We start from the raw sequence: 21,481 nt of genomic DNA on the forward strand, positions 1-21,481 counted from the left end.
TCCCTCCATGGCCTCTGCATCAGCTCCTGCTCCCTGACCTGTTTGAGTTCCAGTCCAGACTTCCTTTGGTGATGAACAGCAGCATGGAAGTGTAAGCTGAATAAACCCTTTCCTCCCCAACTTGCTTCTTGGTCATGATGTTTGTGCAGGAATAGAAACCCTGACTAATACACTCATCTTTGAGGGAAGGTGGGGGGACAATAGTCAACAAAATTAGAGAATCAGGAAAGATAACAAACTCGGTCATGAACAAATACCACTACTTTCCTCCCCCAAGGCAACACCGAGCTCTGTCCTTACCTCACGGTCTGGAGACGTCTCCAGCTGAAACTGGCCACTGTAGGAAGGTGGGAAGAAAAGAGAGACAAAGTGGATTTTGAAACACAATCACATCATTTTAAAAAGAGAAAATGTACTGAATTATAAAAGGTGAACATACTTGAGTGAAGGATCAGGGAATTCTGAGACTTCTCCTGAGTCCATGGGGTACAGGTTCAAAATACTTCTCTCTGTGATATCTCTGCTTAGACTAAAGAGGAGGGAGAACAGACAGGAGTGAAACCGTTAAACATCTGATTCATTCTACGGGCCTCCGTGCAGGTGAAACCCTTAACTGACAAGCAAAGCTTGTCTTTGGGATTAAGAGAAAAAGTTTCCAAATGCAAGTGGCTCTCACAATGGGGTACCAGGGCTTTTTTTTTTTTTTTTTTTTTTTTTTTTTTTTACTGAACTCCAACTTATGTGTGAAAGACCATGATAATGTCTGATAAAGTCATGATCCAGCAAGCAGAGCAGCTCAGGTATTAACTCTATACCACTGATGGCATTTAGGTTCAACTGCCAAGTTTTTCTGACTTATACTGCTATATTTAAAATTAACAATTCCTTGGTCCACAAGATTATTACCAGAAAAAAATTAAACTTGTCAAATTTATGGTAATTATTTTAAAATAAAGAACAAATATAGGAAGGAGCCAACATAGTGAAAAGGAAACTTCCCAACATACAATGATGTCAACATGGCGGTTGACAGGTTAGCATGATAGTCAAGTATCACTTGGAAGTCTGTTGGGAAGTTCTTGTACAATGCATGGTCCTGACAAGGGTCCAATTCAAATTTAAAAAAGAACCTACAACCCAAGCCTTTATAAACATATTGACACTATCAGACATAAATAGAAGTGACATCTGGCACTACCAGAAATAGGTAGAAGTTTTAAATTTCCATTTTTTTTAGTAGGGTTTTCCTTCTATGTTTATAAATCAGTAGAAATTATTCTGTGCTTCTACCATATTTCTGTTTTCCATAAATGAAACCAGCCATTCCATATGAATGTCACGAGAGGTTAGGACCAGGAAACTGGTCTCAACTGCTACAGAACTTTGATCCTTTTACTTTGGATCTTGGGGAATAGGCAACTAAAGGACTTCACTTTGTTCGTGGTTACATACAGACCAACTCTGGTCTAAATGGTTTAGACGGTGACATAACTGCCATAATGTGCTCAGTAAGTTCGTAGCCCTCATTTACACACAAGGCCCAGGCCAGGAACAGACGTGCGTACCTGATGGGATCCTGAAGCAGCTCTGCCTCTCTCAGCTGCTCAATTATGGCTATATCCAGATCCCGGTCTTTGGATGAATTTAGTCTGTAACATAAAACCAAGTGTGAGTGCAGAACGTTTAGCAAGACATCTTAAGTGCAGCCTCACAAAACCCCATCAATCTTCTAATAAGGATTTTGACAAACTCAGGACTGTAATGAAGACACATAAGTATCCTGTGGGTGGGTGCTATGGAGGTGGGAGAAGTCCCTGGGCAGCGAAAACTCAGTTCATCTCCAGGCTCCCAGGCTTCCACTTGCTCCATGGCCAGCCAGGCAAAAGACAAGGACACTGGGTATTCCTATAAGACCAGCCTGGCTCCCCAGAGTGGAGCTGTATCAATACCAAGGCTTCCAACTCTGTTCCATGTGAGGGGCTCAGTGTACAACAGCAGCTCTCAGGCCTGATTCTTTATTAATGCAGGAAAATCAACTGTGGAGCTTATGAAAGGAACTAGCCCCCAACACACCTAAGCAAATCTAATCTCAAGTAAAGACGGGCCCTCTAGGAAGCTCCACAGATAATCCTGACTTTTAGAGTCAGGGTTGGGAAGAGATGTGAAACTGATAACGGGGTTTCCAAAGCTTTATCTGGCCTCACTTTCCTCCCTCATGATTCTCTGATGCTACACTGAGTCAAGCCTCCTTGGCCTCTCAGAAGTGTATCCAACAAGGAGCTAGTAAGATAGAGTGATACAGAGGGACTTCCCAGCAAGAGAAATTTGATCACAGTTTGGCTACTCTTCTTGCTACAGAAATGCAGGCCAATTAACAATCTGACTAGTCCTTTTTTAGGAAAAAATAATGCCCACAAAGAATAGTGGAAGGTCATCAAAACCTACATACATCCTACACCACAGACAGCAAAAACCTATGAACCAAACATCTACCCAATGCTACAGGTTCCAAGCCAACTCCATGTAAGAGGTTCCTTTTCTGTTGAGACACTCATCTGCTCCCCTGGAGGTCTTGCCAAGTAAACTGTATACTGATATACAGTAGAGAAAAAAAAAAAAGAGAGAGATTCACTTGGTACAAGATTCCTCAAGGTCAAATGTTAGCCTTCTCTGGCCTTGGACAGAAAGGCATCACCAATCTAGGCCCCAAATTCATCATCTGCTATATGGAAAACAACAGACTGCTACAAAGATTAACTGGGCTGCTGCCTAGGAAATAAAACAGTGCCAGGCATACAGAATTTAATATATGCCAGCTATGACAGTTATTAGATTGGCAACCAGGACATTAGAGAAATGCATTTCAAAGATTTGAAGCAGGCGACCATGGCTGAAGGGACTGGCTCTCCAGACATTAGTTATGGCTATTGGCTTCTTCAAGGAAAATGGAAGGAAAGGAGAGGATGTTCTCACTGTTAAACTTTTTATTGACAGACTCAAGTAAAACTCAAGGCCAATGAAGTAGAACTTTCTGTTGTCCTGTGGTATGAATGTACATTCCAAACTTTATGTGTAGAAAACTCAATGCCAAAGAGAACAGTGTTAGGCATAGAACCTTGATCAGGGAATCTAGGAAGCCCCAAGGCAACAATGGACACTATTATTACAGGAGGTAGCTTCTTATCCATAGAAGCTCAGCTCTGTCTTCACCTCTCATATCCTCTTCCCATGGGACAGCTTCTGCTATGTTATGATGGACCAAGAAGCTCTCACTAGACACAGCCTCTTGATTCTGGACTTCTAAACCAATAACTGCAAGCCAAATAAACTTCAACTGTATGTGTTATCCAGTCTATGTACAAATGAAGATTGACTATATGACCCAAGACTGTAAGAAGAGTCATAGGAAAACTGACAACTTCATATCTGTATGACTGGGGAAGATTCTAGGCTTGCCCTAAGAAAAGTAGATCAAAATCTATCAGGACATGGCTGCCAGAGTATCTGAAGAGGAATGGTGACCCATGACCCAGCTCTGGCACTCACAGATCCTCCATGTGCCAGTGAGCATCCTCTTCTATCCGCAATAGCTCTTCACAGTCTTCTGCCTGGTCCTATGATAGAGCACATGGGCTTTTCAATGAAGAGTTAAAACCGGTCCCAGTCCCTATTCATGGCAGTGTAATTCACAAGAGCCAAAAGGAAAAAACAAGCCAGTTGTCCATTGACATGAATGCTAAGGATATATAATGGACAAGGAGAACATTATTACACTACATACAGAAAACCTTGAGCATGAAATAACATACCACACACACACACACACACACTGCATGATTCTACACATGTGAGATACTTATAGTAGTCAAACTTATTGAGAAGGAACACAAATCTATGATTGCCAGAGAGAGGAGGCACGGGGGAAGATTTACTTGTCAGAGAGAGGAGGCACGGGGGAAGATTTACATGTCAGAGAGAGGAGGCACAATGGGAAGATTTAAGTGGTAAATAGTCTCAGTTCAGAAAGATGAAAAAGGGTTTAGTGGTAACAGAACAGAATAACAATCCATAGTTAACACAAACTACAGTGTGCCACTGAAATGTGGCTAAAATGTTGGGTTGTGGTGGTGTATGGCTAGTGTGCATTTGCACTTCAGCATCTGGAAGGTCAAGGAAGGCAGATGGACCATGAGTTCAAGGACAGCCTGTGCTATCTACCAAGACCTTGCCTCAAAAAATTTTACAGACAAAAGGTTTTATAATTTATATGTATTTTGCCACAATTAAAACATAAAATAATAATAATAACTCCAGCAAGCTGGCTTAGGATTACAACTTCCATTAGACAGAAGCAACACAAAACCCACCTGAGTTCCTTATTTAATTCAATTTACTGGTATTTAACAATAGGAAATGCCCTGCACTGAATCCAGTAGTTTTGTGTGAACAAAGTCAGAGAACACTCATGTCTTCACTGAGCCTCCCACACCAAAGCTCTCCAGAGACACTGCACTGAGAGTGCATCCTGTATCCACTGTGGGTCTTCCATGTATCTCCTTGGACTTTCTCCTCAGACAAGGAAAATGTCCTGGCTGGGTTCACACTAACAGAGAGCCACTCTGGAGTGGGTACATGTCCCTATTAGGGAAAGGACATCGGACTGTGGGCTATCGAGCACATCTCCATTGGTTCTGGTGACTCCTTGGGATGAGACATTCCCTGAGGAGGGTGCTTCAAAAGCCACTCTGACCTTTACTGCCTAGACGGTAATTTCAGGGTACAAGATAAACTGTGTCACTCTGCAAGTGATGGTGAAGTCCATGAAATCAGACTTCCAGGTGACACGTCCAAAGCGACCTGCCCCAGGTCTTCTAGGCTTCCACAAGCAAAGGCAAGGGGACTGTCTTCTAATTTTTAGCTTCAGAATGAAAACTCAACAGAACATGCAGTTGTTCTCTAGAACACAGAACAGGTTGGCATCGGCCTGCTAATCGGCCTGCTAAGCTTTTTATTTACAAATTACACAGCATTTGAGAACTGGCACAGTCATCTGCAGTGCCCAAAGCAGTACATGGGATACTTGTAAGTAACACACACACACACACACACATTAAATACGCACACACATACACACACTCATATACACACACATACATGCACACACACTCACATATACACACACATATATATATACACACACACTCACAATCAACTCATATATGCTCACTCACACATGCATAAGCACACACACACAAAGTGATTCACAAACACAAGCAGGACCCGGGTGAGGTAGGATAAGGGACACTCTGCCTCTGGCTCTGGTTCTCATAGTAGACACTGAGCAAGCATTGCTGCTGGTCCACTTAGCATACTTCTCATAGTTTTGTGCCTTCAAATACTTATTTCATGGTTCTAAGTGGGGCTGAAATACAATGCTGAGATGCTGATTAATCTTCCTAGACAACTCCAAAGTGCCCCCAAAAGAAACAATGTGTTAGGTAGGCTGTTCACGGGTGTGCATTGCAGTGTTAGTGAATTCAGTGCTAATGAACCAATAACATGCAGTCACCCTAAGGTTACACAGCTGGTGATGCTGTAGCCATCTGAGGCAGGCAAGTATACACTGACAGAATCCTGTTACAACACATTTCCCAGACCCTATCTCTACCCTTAAAGCATGGCTGACTGGACCCTGAGCCAGGAGTCTCTAAGCGCACATGAAACAAGGCTTTGTACTGGCTTACAGAAATGTGACCCAAGGCTCTCAGAAATCCATCTTTGTATTTCCTCTGAGTAGACTAGCTTTGCACTGGACAGTGTAACATGTATAATGGTTTCATACATTACAACTATTATGAGTGATTAGAAAAAAAAATGGGCCATAAATAAAAAAAACCACTAGATACCAATTTAGTACATAAGGCAGGATTATATAAAAACACTGTTAGTGTGCTGGGAAGCCTGGCGCACTCATAGATCACAAAACAGAAGTCAAGCCTAACACATGGTTGGCTCCTTGAGTGTTACCCTCAGGATCCACCCTCCACATCAGCCACCCCTAGGGTGCTGCCATCCTGGGACTCTCTGAATCCAGGGTACGCTGTGCTTTATGAATCTGAGATTTCAAGTGTTCTGTTTTTAGTCTCAACTTAAGAGAAATTCTTGATGAAATGAAGACAGAATCATTTTTCCATGTTCTAATGACTGACCTGCCCCACAAAGCTGACAGACAGGACTCAAGTATGGGAGAGCCTTATGGGAATGACCTGAGAGTGATGTGAGCACATCTGTCCGTTGAGACAAATAGCTGGTGGCAGAATATAGAATATGTGCACTTAGGTGCACACACGTATGTATGGAGGCCGTGTTGGCTGAGTGGGCACCTGCAACCATCGCAGCGAGACACGATAAACCCAGCCAAAGACATGTCAATCGAGATACAAGATGAAGAGAAGCACTGAAGTTGAAAAGCTAGAGTAGTGTAAAGACTACGTGGTCTATGTTTTACCGTCTGGGTGTTTCTGTAATCATTTTAGACTATCAACTTTGCACAAACTGAGTCAGGTTCATGATGGGATTGTCAAGTTCACTATTTCAGTCTCGAGAGCATGAAGGAGGCTACAGTACATTAGAGCCTCAAGCAGTACAAGTCAAGTTCAGCTTGTTTTACTCCCAGTGACCTGGGATGCGAGTCCCTGGAATGCTGCTTAGCATGGCTGAAGGCATCAAACAAATCATCAGAAAACACAGGTGAGGGGTTGCTACAATGGCTCAGCAGGTCAAGGTGCCTGCTGCCAAGCCTGATGATCCGAGTTCAATCCCCGGGGAGGAGAGAACTGATTCCCACCAGTTGCCCTCTGACATCCATGCAGGAGCCATCTTGTCAGCCCACGGAACTGAAACTTTTGGAGTCATATAAACTTTTGAGCTTCTAGTTTTGGAGCGTTTGGGATCTCAGATTTTTAGATTAGGGAGCCTTGTGCTGTAATGCCTATATGAACATTCAAAATCCAAAAAGCCCAGCAATCTAGGACATCTCTAGTTTTAAGGATATTGGATAAAAAAAAAAAATGCACAGCCTGAGCTCTCAGGCTAAGCATTCACAGAAACCATCTAGGCACTCACGTAAAACATGGGGAAAATGAAACAATTTTGGAACTTCTGCAAGTGGTCATGGTCATTTGGGGAAACCTGTCAATTTGTAAGGTTTAGAGGCTTAAGAAGAGGCTGAACAAGTCCTGAATCAGAAAACAAAAATCATTTATAATCAGACAGTCTAGAGACAAGCATGGTTGGAGCCAGCTCTCAATGTCAGGGGGAAAAAAAGCCTCAAGCTTAGAGAGGAGGTGCTGGAGGCTTTGAGAGCAAACGGTAGGCTGGACGGACATGTTCGGCTGAAATCTGTGAATCTGAATTCTAAGGTCCCAAGCAGAGGAAAATGTGTTGAGCTGCAAAACCTTGCCTTAATATAGTTCATAAGTCCCAAGTGTCGAGCATCTGCACGGCCAGCAAGCTGCTCTCTTTCTTGTCCTGAGATGCCACTGTCCCCCAAAAGGGAAGGCTTCGGCTGAAATTCTCCTGTCAGGAAAACACAGAGAAAGCAAGGAAGCGTGACTTCAAAGACAGAGGCATGAAGCACACACAGGTCCTCAAACATACAACCAGCCCCCCCCCCCACCGTCACCCGCTGCCAAGGCCCCTAAGCAACCCATGATTTATTGCCTCTGCAGAATGTAAAGGGGAGAATTAAACATGGGAGAAGAGGAAGAAACAGAAAATAAACAGAAGACCCACAAACTGAGCATTAAAAGTCAAAGCCTCTTCAGGGCTTTAGCTCCCCATGAAAGAAATGAAATGTCCTCTCATGCTTTTGAAGAATTGAAAAAAATCATAAAAGCATTTTGGTGTTTTTAGAAGTATGTGGCTAATTATTACACATTCTATGTTCAGCAAAATGTATGGACCACTGTTACCTGGAAATCATTATGCCATTTAGATATGTATCCACATATGCATTATAGGGATTAAATTGCTTGTCCTTAAGCAACCAAAAACCTTAAAGAAACCTGAGACAAGTCTAGCCAAAAAGCCCAGATCCTACCTACAACAGAAATCACCCAGGAAAGGCTCTGCAGAAGCCAGCGCATGTTGGAAACATGAGACAAGTCTAGCCAAAAAGCCCAGATCCTACCTACAACAGAAATCACCCAGGAAAGGCCCTGCAGAAGCCAGAGCATGCTGGAGCAGAACTCATCTGCCCCAGCAGGCAGAAGGCAGAAAAGGGGACAGCACCGAGGGCTCTTCTGACTAAAGAGTAAACAGGAGAAAGCAGGGAGAGTGTCCTTTAAATAGTGACACTGCAAGATGTCGAGGGGACAGCTTTGTTACTCGTCTCTGGGATGGAACACATGAGACGAGAATACATAACAACCTTTAAAGCTTTAAAAAAAGGAAAATTTGTCTTAAACATGACCCTCAATACTCCATATTGTTATAAAGTTAATATGAATCAATTCAGCAGTAGCTACATTTTTCTCGCAAGAATTCAGTTACATTTTGGGGTTTGGTGTCCATCACAGTCTCTATGCTTAATGCTTCCCTCAGATCTAAGAGTCAGGGATGGTGATGCTCTTCTACAAACCCAGTACTGGGGAGGCTGAGGCAGAAGGATAGACAGTTCCAAGCCAGTCTGAGCCACATAGGAAGACCTTGTTTTAAACAAACAAAATGAAATACAAGTGTCCTAAATCTAAGAGGTGAAAGAAAACATGGAAGTGTCTGAGTAGCTTTAAAATACGCCTATCAAAGAGTCAAAGGACAAAAGTTACAAGGAAGCTCTCTGAGGCCATCTGATCTAACCATCTTTACAAGGGATGGAAGCAGCCAGCTGACTCGGTTACAGTCACAACAGATTCGCAAGCTCATACCTCAAATGCATTTCCTACCCTCGAGTGTGTTAGATATGACTGTGGGATGAAGTCCACCTTCTAAGTCATAGGCACTTCTAGGTCTGCCCACAACCCCACAAGCCCAAGAATCTCCATGCTCCACCCCTCTAGCTTAACCCACATGGCTTGGGGAACATCAGTCTTCCAGCTATCTGCATCTATCAACTTCTCCCTGAGATTTGGAGATTTTACGACAGCTGCTAGAGCTGTCCTACGTCTTATCCATCAATCATATCAATGTTTTCTTTTCACAAATGAATTTGAAGAATCTCCAATGCTCCTGAGGATGTAGACTCTACTACTAACTGTAAGGAGCAGAGCTGGCTTGTGAAACCACAGGTAATCACGTCAAATGTCTGAGCCTCGGTTTCCCCATCCTGCACTACAGTCAGAAGAGCTATCTAGACTGGGAAAGAAATCCTTCCCTGTGGGCATGACAGCTGGCTCACAGGATGTGTGACATAAAGAGTAACTGATCATCTGCACCTCTGTGTGTGTTTGCCCTAAGTCTAGCTAAACCTGCAAAGCAAGCTCTCTCTGCACACGTCGCTCTCAGACCTTTAGTTGGGGTGAGCCGATGGCACGCATCCTCCTTGATGGTCTGGTCTTCCTCCATGATGTTTGACATGGGCGCATTGAGGCTAACCGTGTCCTCATCAGAAGGCTACAAAGATACAGGGAATCATATCATTCTAGGGAGAGGGCTTGTGGATGCACATAAAGCGGCACCCTGACCTGACAAACAGCATATTGCTTACAAACTCAGAAATAGCAACCGATACCCATGTCAGAAAGGGAGAGCGGCTATTCTCGGGATGGCAGGGATGCACCTGAGACTTTGAGGGCAGCCGCTGAGGCTCTGTTTTGTGAACGGGGCGCCGGCTGTGAGTACAGATTTACAGTGCTTACGCTGCACACACACCTCCACATAGATGCCTGTGAGTACAGATTTACAGTGCTTATGCTGAACACACACCTCTACATAGATGCATGGGCTGAAGTCTCTGTGGCTTCTCCCTTTTCTGAGCTTACAGCCACCGTCAGGTCACCAGAGGGCCACGCAATACCCAACACAACAAGGGAACACTTGTAGACAAACTATAGCGCTAAATTATAATCTTACTAGGAGAGGGGCAGTCAGGTCTGACAAAGGGTTGTATGACCAAAACTACATGGAGGTAGTCACACAAAGGAGGCAGGCAACTGAGTATATATTTTGTTTAAGATATTAAGGGTCAGTGTCCAGCCTTGACTTGCATTGAGGAAGCAGCACCAGGCAGGTGATAGTGTTATTAGGTATTAGGTATAAGGAAAGAGTGTTCTGTGTGACTTCTAAGATAAAGGATCTATGAAGTACCGGGAGTTAATTCTCTCTGATGTCTCTCCTTCACCACACTGGCCAATGATGTATATTCAGAAATCTACAATCCCCTCACAAGTTAAGACACAGTTCCTCACTTCTCCCTCTCTCCATTTTAGTGCTGCTATTTAGGGACAAGTGACAAGCATCCTAAGCCACAGGAAGCAGGACCTCACACGCACCTTCAGGTGTGTGGCTGGTTCCTGAAGCAATTTTTGCCCTTAAACACATGCACAGACCACTTAGAAACACCAGAAAGCAAGCATGAATTTCACTCACCAAAGAAATATTCACAGATCCCCACAAGTTCTTGTTTAATTATCTTGAGAAAACCATGGGTTTAGTATTTTCAGGACCAATGTTAAGTCAATCAGATGGTGGCATCCATCAGAGAAAGGGGACAGGCGTGACTACTGACCCCAAGAGTGAGGGTAAACAGGGAGTGAACGTGACCAAAAAATTCAAAACCTCACCACTTTAAAAAAAAAAAATAAGTACCACAGAGATGCACTCAGACAATGAGGCTAGCATGTGAGGTAAGAAAGATAAAGGAACGATTTGTTTTATTCTACTAAATTATAATCTTTTCTACAGTCCCCTTTTCCCTCCCTCTACCTCCTACCCTTACAGCTAGCAAAAGTCCAAAGATATGCATTTAATTAAAGGGGGAGAATAAATCCTTGGGCTCTCTTCAGACTGCTATTAGCATCCTACTTATAAGTAAGAGAAGGATAATGAAGTTCCTTCCCTGATGTTTTATTAATGAACTTAATTACTCTTCCAAGAGAGATAAAGGAGAGCTTGTTTTAATTTAATGGAAAATAATCCCGGGGTAGGCAGTTTCTGCTACAATCGCCCATTTGAGGGGACTTATGAGTTTTCATGAAATCCAGGGGGTTAAAGAGAATGCAACATAATAAAGTGATGCGTTCAGCATTCCAACCCCGCCGCTGACCCACAGCCAACTGTTAGTGTGGTTTCACGTGGGTCGCAGCCTCACATGGATACGGGATGCCTTTTGCTTCCCACTGACTCTTCTTCAAAATGTTAAAAAAATAAATAAATAAATTCTTTAACAAAAAAAAAAAACCCACAAAATCCTAAGGAACTTGAATTTGGTTTGTATGTGTGTGTGCACATGTGACACGTGTCCCTGTCTGTGTAGCATGTGGAAGCTAGAGGTCAAGGCTGGGCATCTCCCTCGATGGCTCTCCACATGCTTCTTGAGACAGGTCCCCTCACTGAACCTGGATCCCACTGCTTCAGCCGAGAAGGCTGGCCTGCAGCTGTAAGTGTCCTCTTGTCTGTCTCTTCCTCACAGCATGGTCACAGGCTCACTCTTCTGGGCCTGGCTTGTACAGGTGTTCTGGGCTGAACTCGGGTCCTCATGCTTGTGTGACAAGCATTGTACAAGACTAACTCATCTCCCCAGCCACAGAGTTGAACTTATTTTATTTTTAAATATACAACATTATAGCACATCTTGTGGGAAATAGACCTATCTGCTTACTAAAGCTCAAGACCAGGGGAGAACTAGAAATGATTTTTCCTGATGGAAATGATTTTTCCTGATAAAAATGTGATCTCTCAGCCAGGCATGGTGGCACACGCCTTTAATCCCAGCACTCAGGAGGCAGAGGCAGGCGGATTTCTGAGTTTGAGACCAGCCTGGTCTACAAAGTGAGTTCCAGGACAGCCAGGGCTATACAGAGAAACCCTGTCTCAAAAAACAAAACAAAACAAAAACAAAAATGTGATCTCTCTCTCTCCCTCTCTCTCTCTCTCTCTCTCTCTCTCTCTCTCTCTCTCTCTCTCTCTCTCTCTCTCTTTGTGTATGAGAAGTAACTGGCCTAGTCATTACAACCTCGAGGACCCCCTATGGGATCTAATAGACCATACATGAGGCCAAAAAAAGATAGTAAGAAAGACAAAGGAAAGATGTGTTTTATTCTACTAAATTATAATCTTTTCTACAGTCCCCCTTTCCCTTCCCCACCTCCTACCCTTACAGCTATCACTAATGGAAGTTCTGTTATGCCCAACTGATGAAACTGGGCTTACCCACAAATTTAATTTTCTGATCATAAGGCAGCTGAAGTACCAGAAATACAAATATTTTTTATAAAACTATAGGTAAGGACCAGCGAGATGGCTCAGCAGGAAAACATGCTTGGGGCCAAGCCTGATGACCTGCCTGAGTTCAATCCCTGGACTCCACGTGGTGGAAGGAGAGAACGGACTCCTGCCGCTGCCTTCGGACCACCACACATGTGTTGTGATGCTTCTGAACACACAGATTAGCTTAAATATTTTAACGGCTAGTTACAGACATTTCAGTGAATAAGCTACTAACACGCAATGTGATTTGATTCCTTAACACTTAGGGAGGTATCTAACCGCACTTCCCTAAAGTACCATTAAAAACAGGTATGTTCATCAAAGTGCTTCATACTAATACATGTTCCTTTCATAATATTCATTTAGAATTGAAGACTATTCTAGATAATGTGGAAGTGGGATAGGGGAAAGACAGGGACTCTTAGGAACACTGAGTGACAGCAGCTAGCATTCACACACCCCTCAGGGGTCCCAAGCTGCTTTCACACATGACTGAACTGTCAATTCCGATCGTTCAAATGCACCAGCAGCTTTTTCCTAGAGGAAGACTTTGGTGGACACAGACAGACGGATGCAGAATGCAAGGTAACGCTGAGATCCCCAGATTTACCTCGGTGGCAGATAACCGCTTATCTCCGTTGTCACTTCCAACCCCCGAGTCGGAGTCCTTCTTACTGCAGCGGACATCGTCAGCATTCAGTTTGTTTAGAAAAGGATTGGAAAATCACAAAATTGACACCAAAGTACATCGATTAATAATGTGATTATGACTTCATTATATAAAACACATCATCATTATTGAAGTTATTGATATACGGCAACAGGTCAGCCTAGTTCTAAGAAGTATTAAGATCACACACCTATAATGAAAACTTACAACTGCCAAGGACATCACAAATTCTCTACTCAGGGTTTCCTCCTCTGAGGGACAACTTATTTCTTTGAAACAGTTACTAATTTTATCTTATTGACACATATATAGAAGCAGTAAGCTATTTAATTATTTTATGTCTTAGGTATTAAAATATTGTTTTCAGCCAATTTGAAAACCTTTCCAGTATTTAAGTATACCTTGCAATATAAATATAAAATTATATATATATATATATATATATATATATATATATGTGTGTGTGTGTGTGTGTGTGTGTGTGTGTGTGTGTGTGTGTAGTTATTTTGAAAGTGCCATTAGGGTGGTTTGAAATTCCAAGCCATCCTGTTTAGCAGATCTCAAGGTCAAAGGAAAGACCTCTGCCCTGTAAAATTTTCAAGAAAAATGTGTGTTTCTTTAAGTGGGTCACTGTGGCTACTCTAGTCTCTGGATGCATAAGGCCTGCCTTACACCACAAATGTCCTGAGGATGCTTGAAAGGATTCTAACACTTACACATGAAACTGGAAATGGGGGGGGGGGATACCTATACATTCTACATTTTAAAAACTGAAGCCTGCAGATCTTAACCTTAAGATACAAGAGCACGCAGGTACACAGAAAATTTATAACTCTTAACATGTTTCAACTTGATACAGGTATTCAATCAAGAACAGCAAGTTTGAGATAGCAACTGGATATATGGCTATATCACACACACACACACACACACACACACACACACACACACACACATATAGACATACACAGCTTAGGCTGGCCTCAAATCCGTGACCCTCTTAACCCTGTCTCCTAAGTGCCAGGATCACAGGAGCATACTGCTACACCTAGCTTGAAGAGATCAATTTTTAAAATACGATCGTCTTTACAATAGAGTTTGCTATAGCTGTGCTAAGCATAACGTCAGGACAGAGCCTATTTACAAGCATCCACACATGTCCTCAGGAAGCGCTGATTACTGACAGGGGAGGCTACACTACAGGGATTAGAGATTCTCCAGCATCAATTTTTTTGTATGCCATTATTTTCTCAAACACCAAGTCATAAACGTGAATCACGGGAACGAAGCGTACGGATGCTGACGTCAGGTTATCTGAGCAGCTGTGGAGAAGGGCATTCTACGCAGCCTCTTTCAGGAAGGAAGGCATTAACTCACCTGTCTTCCACGTGCTGGTGTAAATGGGGCCTCTCTATGGTGGGGAGGTAAAGAGAGTCACTTGTCTTAATCTGGCATGCTTGTATGCTCAAATACTTAAATATGTGTACTTTTCCTTTCGTGCAAATCTGCGGAGAAATCAGCAATGCGTATTTATTTCTTAGTGACAAAACAAGATGTAAGTTCCAGGTCCCCGACCACGCAGTTTAATCTTTGGAATGTCATGATAAGTAACCCCCTAACAATGGTCACTAAATACACAAGAGTTCTTAGGACTCTTTCCTCCACATTCCACTTGGGGCAGAAAATCCTGCTCAAGAAATACCTAACCTTTTCAAACTACTAAATTCTGACAAAAACATATGTAAGTGAAAAGAGTGTAAAATTTATTTTAAAAAAATCAGACAGCATTGGGAATAAGTCCAACTATAAAATATGGAAGAAAACACAATTATCTTCAAGTTCACAGACAGCAACTAAGAGTTTAAAAGATCATCATAGACTTAATAAGTCATTAGGTTATTTAAGAAGAAAATAAACTGTATAATATTTTCATTTGTACTGTGTAGTGTTCTCATAGTTTGATCTGTGTCTCAAAAAAAGTCAATAATCATATTTTAAGATGTTTAAATTCCATTTTCCCAGCTAATGTTCAAATAAGGAACGTGTAACCCCCTTTGTAGGCTATACAGCCTATGACAAGCGTCAAACGTGTCGCTGAGTGGTTGGTACTTTATCAAACCTGAAACTCCGTCCTTGGATGGTTCAGACACGATGACAGGGATGTGAGAACAGATGTGACAGCGCCACAGGCAACTTATCAGTCAGATTTACTGAAAGTCTCACTGTGTGTTTTGGGGGTGGTGGTGGGGTGCTGACTGCATCCCATCATGCCTAGCGCAGCCTCCAGTGTGCAGAGAGAATCAGAGCAGGGGCTCTGGGAGAGTCACTCATGCCACTACTGTGCAGCCCTGGCCCTTGCTCTAGGCAGATCCTCACCTGCGCCGGAGGGGACTGCAGAGGGTTGTTCTCAAGCAGGAGCACCTGCAGCTGCTTCATCTCCCGGAAGCAGATGGGGATCACCAGCACCTTGTTGCAGGAAAAGTCAAACTTTACCAAGGGGAGATCTACTAGCTCTGAAAGAAGAGAGAAAGGGGGGACATTAAAAAAAAAAAGTCTCAGAAAATGGCAGAATCAAGTGGCTGTGTAGTCAACTCAATAGTCAATTCTCTGTGTATCTAGAGATACGCAGGCTAGCAGCATCAACAGTGAGCCATGTTACCGTATGAAACTCAAGGCATGCGTGCATATAAAGAATCGCCCTGAATGGGGGAACATTTCCCTGGGCACTCACTCATACAAACTGTCCTAGAAACACCTACCACTCACACCATCTAAAGAGCCCATTTTCTTCCAGCAAAAGAACTGCACAAGCCATGCCACTCGGAGCATGTTCTAACTATATCCCATTTTCGTCAAGCACTGGCTGATTAGGGATGATATGCTATACAGAAAACCCTTATCTAGTCAATGTTCGTGAGCTGGCACAGGCCCAGAATGAGTTTCAGTAAAAATGCTCCCGATTTTGTCAGACGGTCGCCATTGCTACCCTCCAATACATACTCAGTGTTAGGACCCATAATTCCGATCTGGCTGGGCTTCGTCCCATTGCCTTCGAAGCTGCCCACAGCTCAACTCACAGGAGAGGATGTCCCATTTAGCCTGAGGTTCCCACCCAGTGGCATAATAAACACTCAGTAATTTCAAGCATTCCAACCAACGCCGGCAGCTGCTAGGCACGAAGTCAAATATAATCCATAGAGTGAAGCCAGGCTGAGGCACGCCAGGGCCTAGGGTGATGCTGGCAGATCTCTGAGCTGGCTGGGTGGTGACTACAGTGGGGTCACTTCAGAACAGTGCTCTGCATTTTGGGTATGGCAGCTGTTAAAGGCCAAAATATAGTGGCTTCAAATACTTCTGGCCTAAAGTGGAAGAGAGCCAGAAACTAGATAGGGAGAGGACTTGAAGGAGAGGACAGGGGCCTTTAAGACGCACTAGCAGTTAGTCCCTTTTCCTTATCAACATGGCTGAGGCTTTTGATCAACTCTGCAGTACTATTTTAGCCCAGCCAGCACCACTCCCTTGGGGTGAGTGCTCCGTCTGCTCAAAAACGCAAGGCCCTGGGAATGATAGGGGCTTTCCATCTTTCATCTCTCAGTAGATTACTTGGTCTTACAGAACAGAGTAATTTTGAGACCAAAATTCCAGAAGGAAGAACAACAGTCAACTCCGAGGTCTCATATAGTAAAGCCCATGTCAGCCTCGGGAACTGTATTTCAAAACAGATGTCAAGGAATCTCTATTTCTACTTTGACGGAGCAGTTCGAGTCCCCAACGGGGGCAGCCATGAGTCTCATGCCTTACTCCTAAAGGTTGTTTTGATGACGGGCTGTGGCCACAGGGAGGAGTTATGGGGGGCAATTGTACATAGTGGAGGGGAAAGTTATGAAAGTGAACAGAAAGAAAAGGGGGGTATTTCTATTGCTGGGATAAACACCATGACCAAAATCAACCCGGGGAGGAGAGGGTTTATTTCAGCTTACAGCTTACAGTTCATCATAAGGGTAAGTCGGGGCAGAAACTGATAGAGAGACCATGGAAGAGTGCTGCTTACTGGCTTGTTCCCTGTGGCTTGCTCAGCTTGCTTTCTTATAGCACCTAGGACTACCTGCCCAGGGGTGAAACCACCCACAGTAGGCTGGAACCCCCCACATGGAACATTCGTCAAGAAAATGCCCCACAGACTTGCCTACAAGTTAATCGGGTGGAGGCATATTTTCTCACTCGAGGCTCTCTTCCCAGATGGTCTAGCTTGTGTCAACTTGACAAAACAAACAAACAAATAACAACAAAACCTAATCGGTATGGTTAGGATTTTCATGTTACAGTTTATAGACCAGCTAAAAAGGATGGGGATTCCCAGGGCAGGATGACTTCAAAGTTTGGTTGTCTCAACAATGTTAAAATAGGATGAGACCCTATATTTTGAGGGCTTGTGTGATTCCTTTGCTACAAAAAAGGGGGCTTTTTAGACAATAGCTACTACATAGCAAGTGTTCCCAGAAACTCTTTACCAACTAAAATGAAGACTCTAAATTGTGACCAGCTCCTCAGGGGAGTAGAGAATTTGCAGGCAAGCAGATAAAGGAAACTTTTGATGATGGCCACTTCCCTGCCCTTTGGTTCCAACGTGTAGTGTAGGGGAAGACTCTACAGTCTCAGAGTAGCGATGCCTTGGAGGGAATGACAGACTCGCAAGGCTGACCCATAAAAGGTCAAGGGACAGAGCAGGTAACAAAGCAAGCCAAGAAGGGCAGGAGGAGAGGCAGGGAAGTAGGAAGCAGGAGTCAAACAGGAGGAGGAAAAACAGGAAAAGAGGAAAGGGAAAGGAAGAGAAACAAGAGGAAAAGAAGAGGAAAAACAGCACAGAAGCAGGAAGAAGGGGAATGAGGAAGAAGAAGAGGAGGAGGAGGGGGAGGGGGAGAAGAAGGGGGAAGAGGAGGAGGAAGAGAAGATGGAAGCCGAGAAAAAACTCCACATTCCTCTTTCCAGTCAAAGAGAGGCAAGAAAACGACTTCAGTGCCCTGCCCTCCTGTCCTAAAAAAAACAGAGTATGGCTTCCATCAGCTATAGTAAAACCACACAAAACTGACTGGGGTAACTGGGTTGCAAACTTTATTTTTTTCCCCTCCTCAAATGGAAAACATATGAGGAGAGATTTCCCCCAAGAGAACAAATGTAACTAAATAAAGAAGGTCACTCACGGTGACCGGGCACCATCAACACTTTTCAATAGAGCTCTCTCCTCTGAGGCAGGAAAAAAACCTTGATATTCTGGGTTTTTTTTTTTACTTTGTTTTGTTTTTTGAATAAAAACAGCATTCAGGGTGAACTTAAGTTTTACCTTTGGGTATATTTTAAAACATCAAAGCTGAGGATACATAGTTATAAAAGGAGAGTACGTTGTAACTGATCTTTATAGGGAAAAGAGTGTCCTTAAGGTGAGCGAGAAGCACTGAGAAAAACTGAATAATAGGCCCTGCAGGTGCTCCCTCCTCCCCTGAGCCACACTGTGACCACACAAGAATGTCATCGGTTTTCCCTTTGGAAATGGGTTCAATCATTTATGGCATTTCCACAGTGATTATCGCAGGCACTCAAATGCAGCGGGGCTCCTTAATGCCTGAAAGGTTGTGCTGTACAGATATACTGTGAATTAAAATTTTGTTTGTAGTTATCCTTAGTATTATTTGGTTTTATTATAATTAGGGAAAATGGTTTTATGCACTCAAAAGAAATGAGACTGTGCAGTGACGAATGGAAAAAAGTAAACCTCCTTTTATGAGCTCATTCAAGTAAGGCAATGACTCCCACACAGAAGTATTTTCTAATTCTTCTTTGAATGTAAGCCAGTGTGAGTAAGGTGAGAAACAGGGATGGATAACCGAGCCCTCTACCATCCAGCATGGTGCATTTTACAAAGCTCCTCTGCATGGGTTTGGGAGCTGTTTCCATGACTGGAACAAGCAGTAACAGGATGGCAAAAACCAGGCAGCTTTCAAACTGCCACTAATAAATGCCAAGTGAACTAGGTGCCAACTGCTTCCAAGTGTGCGCTTTTGCACTGAGATGCCTTTCAAAAGACTCATATGGAAATCTGCTACTGCAGAATCTTCCTACAGGTGTCTAGGCATATACACAGAGCTAAAAGTTACCTTCTAACTTCTAATGGGGCAACAATGTTCCTATACTAGACACCAGAGAATAACAAAACAAAACAAAAGCCCAATGCCAAGAATGGGTTACTTCTTCTGGAATTGTTGGCCAGTAAGGGCCCACCACTTCTCAAACATTGCCAATGCTCTTGGTTTCTCTCCAGAACCTGACAGTTAAGACCCTGCTTCTGAAGATGCCACATATGTGAGTCATGGAACATAGCGAAATCGAGCTGGTGCCGCCGACCTGGAAGTGTCAGCCCACTGGCTAGCATTCACGGAGCTTGAAAGTGCTCTGCGAGCTACCAGGGCAAGCCAGTGATCATCAGTCATACCCAGCTCTGAACCCTGGGAGATACAACACAGACTGGGCTGGCAAGGCATGCCCACTGGTGCGATGGTGGCTCAATCATCATATAGGTTAAAAAAAAAAAGCACGTTCTGAATGGATTTAAGTCATCCCCACAAGATGAAAACTATACCTAGCACCATTAGAGATGGCTCGTTAGGTAATAGGCCACAAGGTAGAATCTACTACCATTCTGTTAAAAATTGACATTGTATTAAACTGACTCCAAATAACTCATTGTTATGTCCACAGTTCAGTACATCTCTCAACCCTCATCTGAGAAGCAATGGATGAACTGCAAACAGCCAAGGCCAAGAGAATGAGAGACTCAGGCTAAATTGAAAAAAATATACCCTACCCTCTCATCCCACAGTTTGGGGATCACTGAGGAAGAGAGGGTGAGAAAAAGTAGAAGACCCAGATGGTAGAGAACTCTAAGGAAACAGTGGCATCTGGATACAGCCAAGTGGCTCAGTGTATGAACCTGCAGCAGTTGTGACAGCACACATGGGATGGATGCAAGGCAAGTCTCAGCATGAAGGTGAAAACTGTCCACAAAAGCCTACTCCCAGCCAGGGAGTTGCTGGTAACTGTTAGCTGCTAGGGGAGACAGAGAGAGGGGGAAGGGGACGGGAGGGGGGAGAGAAAAAAAATTTTCTCTAAAAGAATAGCCCCTGGTGACCTGGCCATGCTTCTAATGGAAGGCCACCCATCCAAAAATAGTTGGGTAGCACAAATTGGGCTTGAGTTAAACAACCACAAAAGTGATGAATAGGGGCTGGAGAGATGGCTCAGCGGTTAAGAGCACTGACTGCTCTCCAGAAGGTCCTGAGTTCGAATCCCAGCAACCACATGGTGGCTCACAACCATTCAAAATGAGCTCTGACGCCCTCTTCTGGTGCGTCTGAAGACAGCTACAGTGTACTTACATATAATAAATAAATCTTTAAAAAAATGATGAATAGGACACAAAGGTGGCTGGGCAAGGGGGCAGGGTTGGATTTAGTCAGAATTAGGGAAAGGGAAGTAAAATGATCAACTCACGTTATATGAAATTCTCAAAGAACTAATACACATTTTTAAAGTATATTTTAGAAATCAACATAATCTCTGGAAAGTAGAGTACGTTTTTTTTTTGTTATTATTGTTATTGTTGAATTTTTATTCTATTTTCTTTCTTTTTATTGAAAGCAGATTTTTTCATACAATATATTCTTTTTTTTTTAATATTTTTATTACATATTTTCCTCAATTACATTTCCAATACTATCCCAAAAGTCCCCCATAGCGCCCCCCACTTCCCTACCCACCCATTCCCATTCTTTTGGCCCTGGCATTCCCCTATATTGGGGCATATAAAGTTTGCAAGTCCAATGGGCCTCTCTTTCCATTGATGGCCGACTAGGCCATCTTTCGATACATATGCAGCTAGAGACAAGAGCTCCAGGGTTCTGGTTAGTACATCATGTTGTTCCAACAATAGGGTTGCAGATCCCTTTAGCTCCTTGGGTACTTTCTCTAGCTTCTCCATTGGGAGCCCTGTGATACATCCAATAGCTGACTGTGAACATCCACTCCTGTGTTTGCTAGGCCCCGGCATCGTCTCACAAGAGACAGCTATATTTGATAAGTGGATATTAGCCCAAAACTTAGGATACCCAAGATATAAGATACAATTTGATAAACGCATGAAACTCAAGAAGAATGAAGACCAAAGTGTGGACACTGTGCACCTTCTTAGAATTGGGAACAAAACACCCAGGGAAGGAGTTACAGAGACAAAGTTCGTAGCTGTGATGAAAGGATGGACCATTTAGAGACTGCTGTATCCAGGGATCCGTCCCATAATCAGCTTCTAAACGCTGACACCATTGCATACACTAG

General features: G+C 43.3%; 1 protein-coding gene across 9 annotated transcripts in view; it reads right to left on the reverse strand.

Moving 5' to 3' along the window:
* Lrch1 (leucine rich repeats and calponin homology domain containing 1) overlaps positions 1-21,481 on the reverse strand; it is a 185,350-nt gene that overhangs the window by 43,982 nt on the left and 119,887 nt on the right. For all 9 annotated transcript variants that reach the window (XM_021181697.1, XM_021181695.1, XM_029468713.1 and 6 more), the window contains exons 5-13: positions 15,473-15,609; positions 14,474-14,601; positions 13,037-13,100; positions 9,507-9,612; positions 7,463-7,578; positions 3,547-3,614; positions 1,566-1,649; positions 440-529; positions 301-337 (exon numbers count right to left, since the gene is read on the reverse strand). In XM_021181697.1, the coding sequence (XP_021037356.1) occupies positions 301-337; positions 440-529; positions 1,566-1,649; positions 3,547-3,614; positions 7,463-7,578; positions 9,507-9,612; positions 13,037-13,100; positions 14,474-14,601; positions 15,473-15,609 (830 nt within the window). The remainder of the gene's footprint in view (positions 1-300; positions 338-439; positions 530-1,565; positions 1,650-3,546; positions 3,615-7,462; positions 7,579-9,506; positions 9,613-13,036; positions 13,101-14,473; positions 14,602-15,472; positions 15,610-21,481) is intronic.

The sequence above is a fragment of the Mus caroli genome, chromosome 14 (assembly GCF_900094665.2).
Source record: "Mus caroli chromosome 14, CAROLI_EIJ_v1.1, whole genome shotgun sequence".
In the NCBI taxonomy this organism is placed as follows: Eukaryota; Metazoa; Chordata; class Mammalia; order Rodentia; family Muridae; genus Mus; species Mus caroli.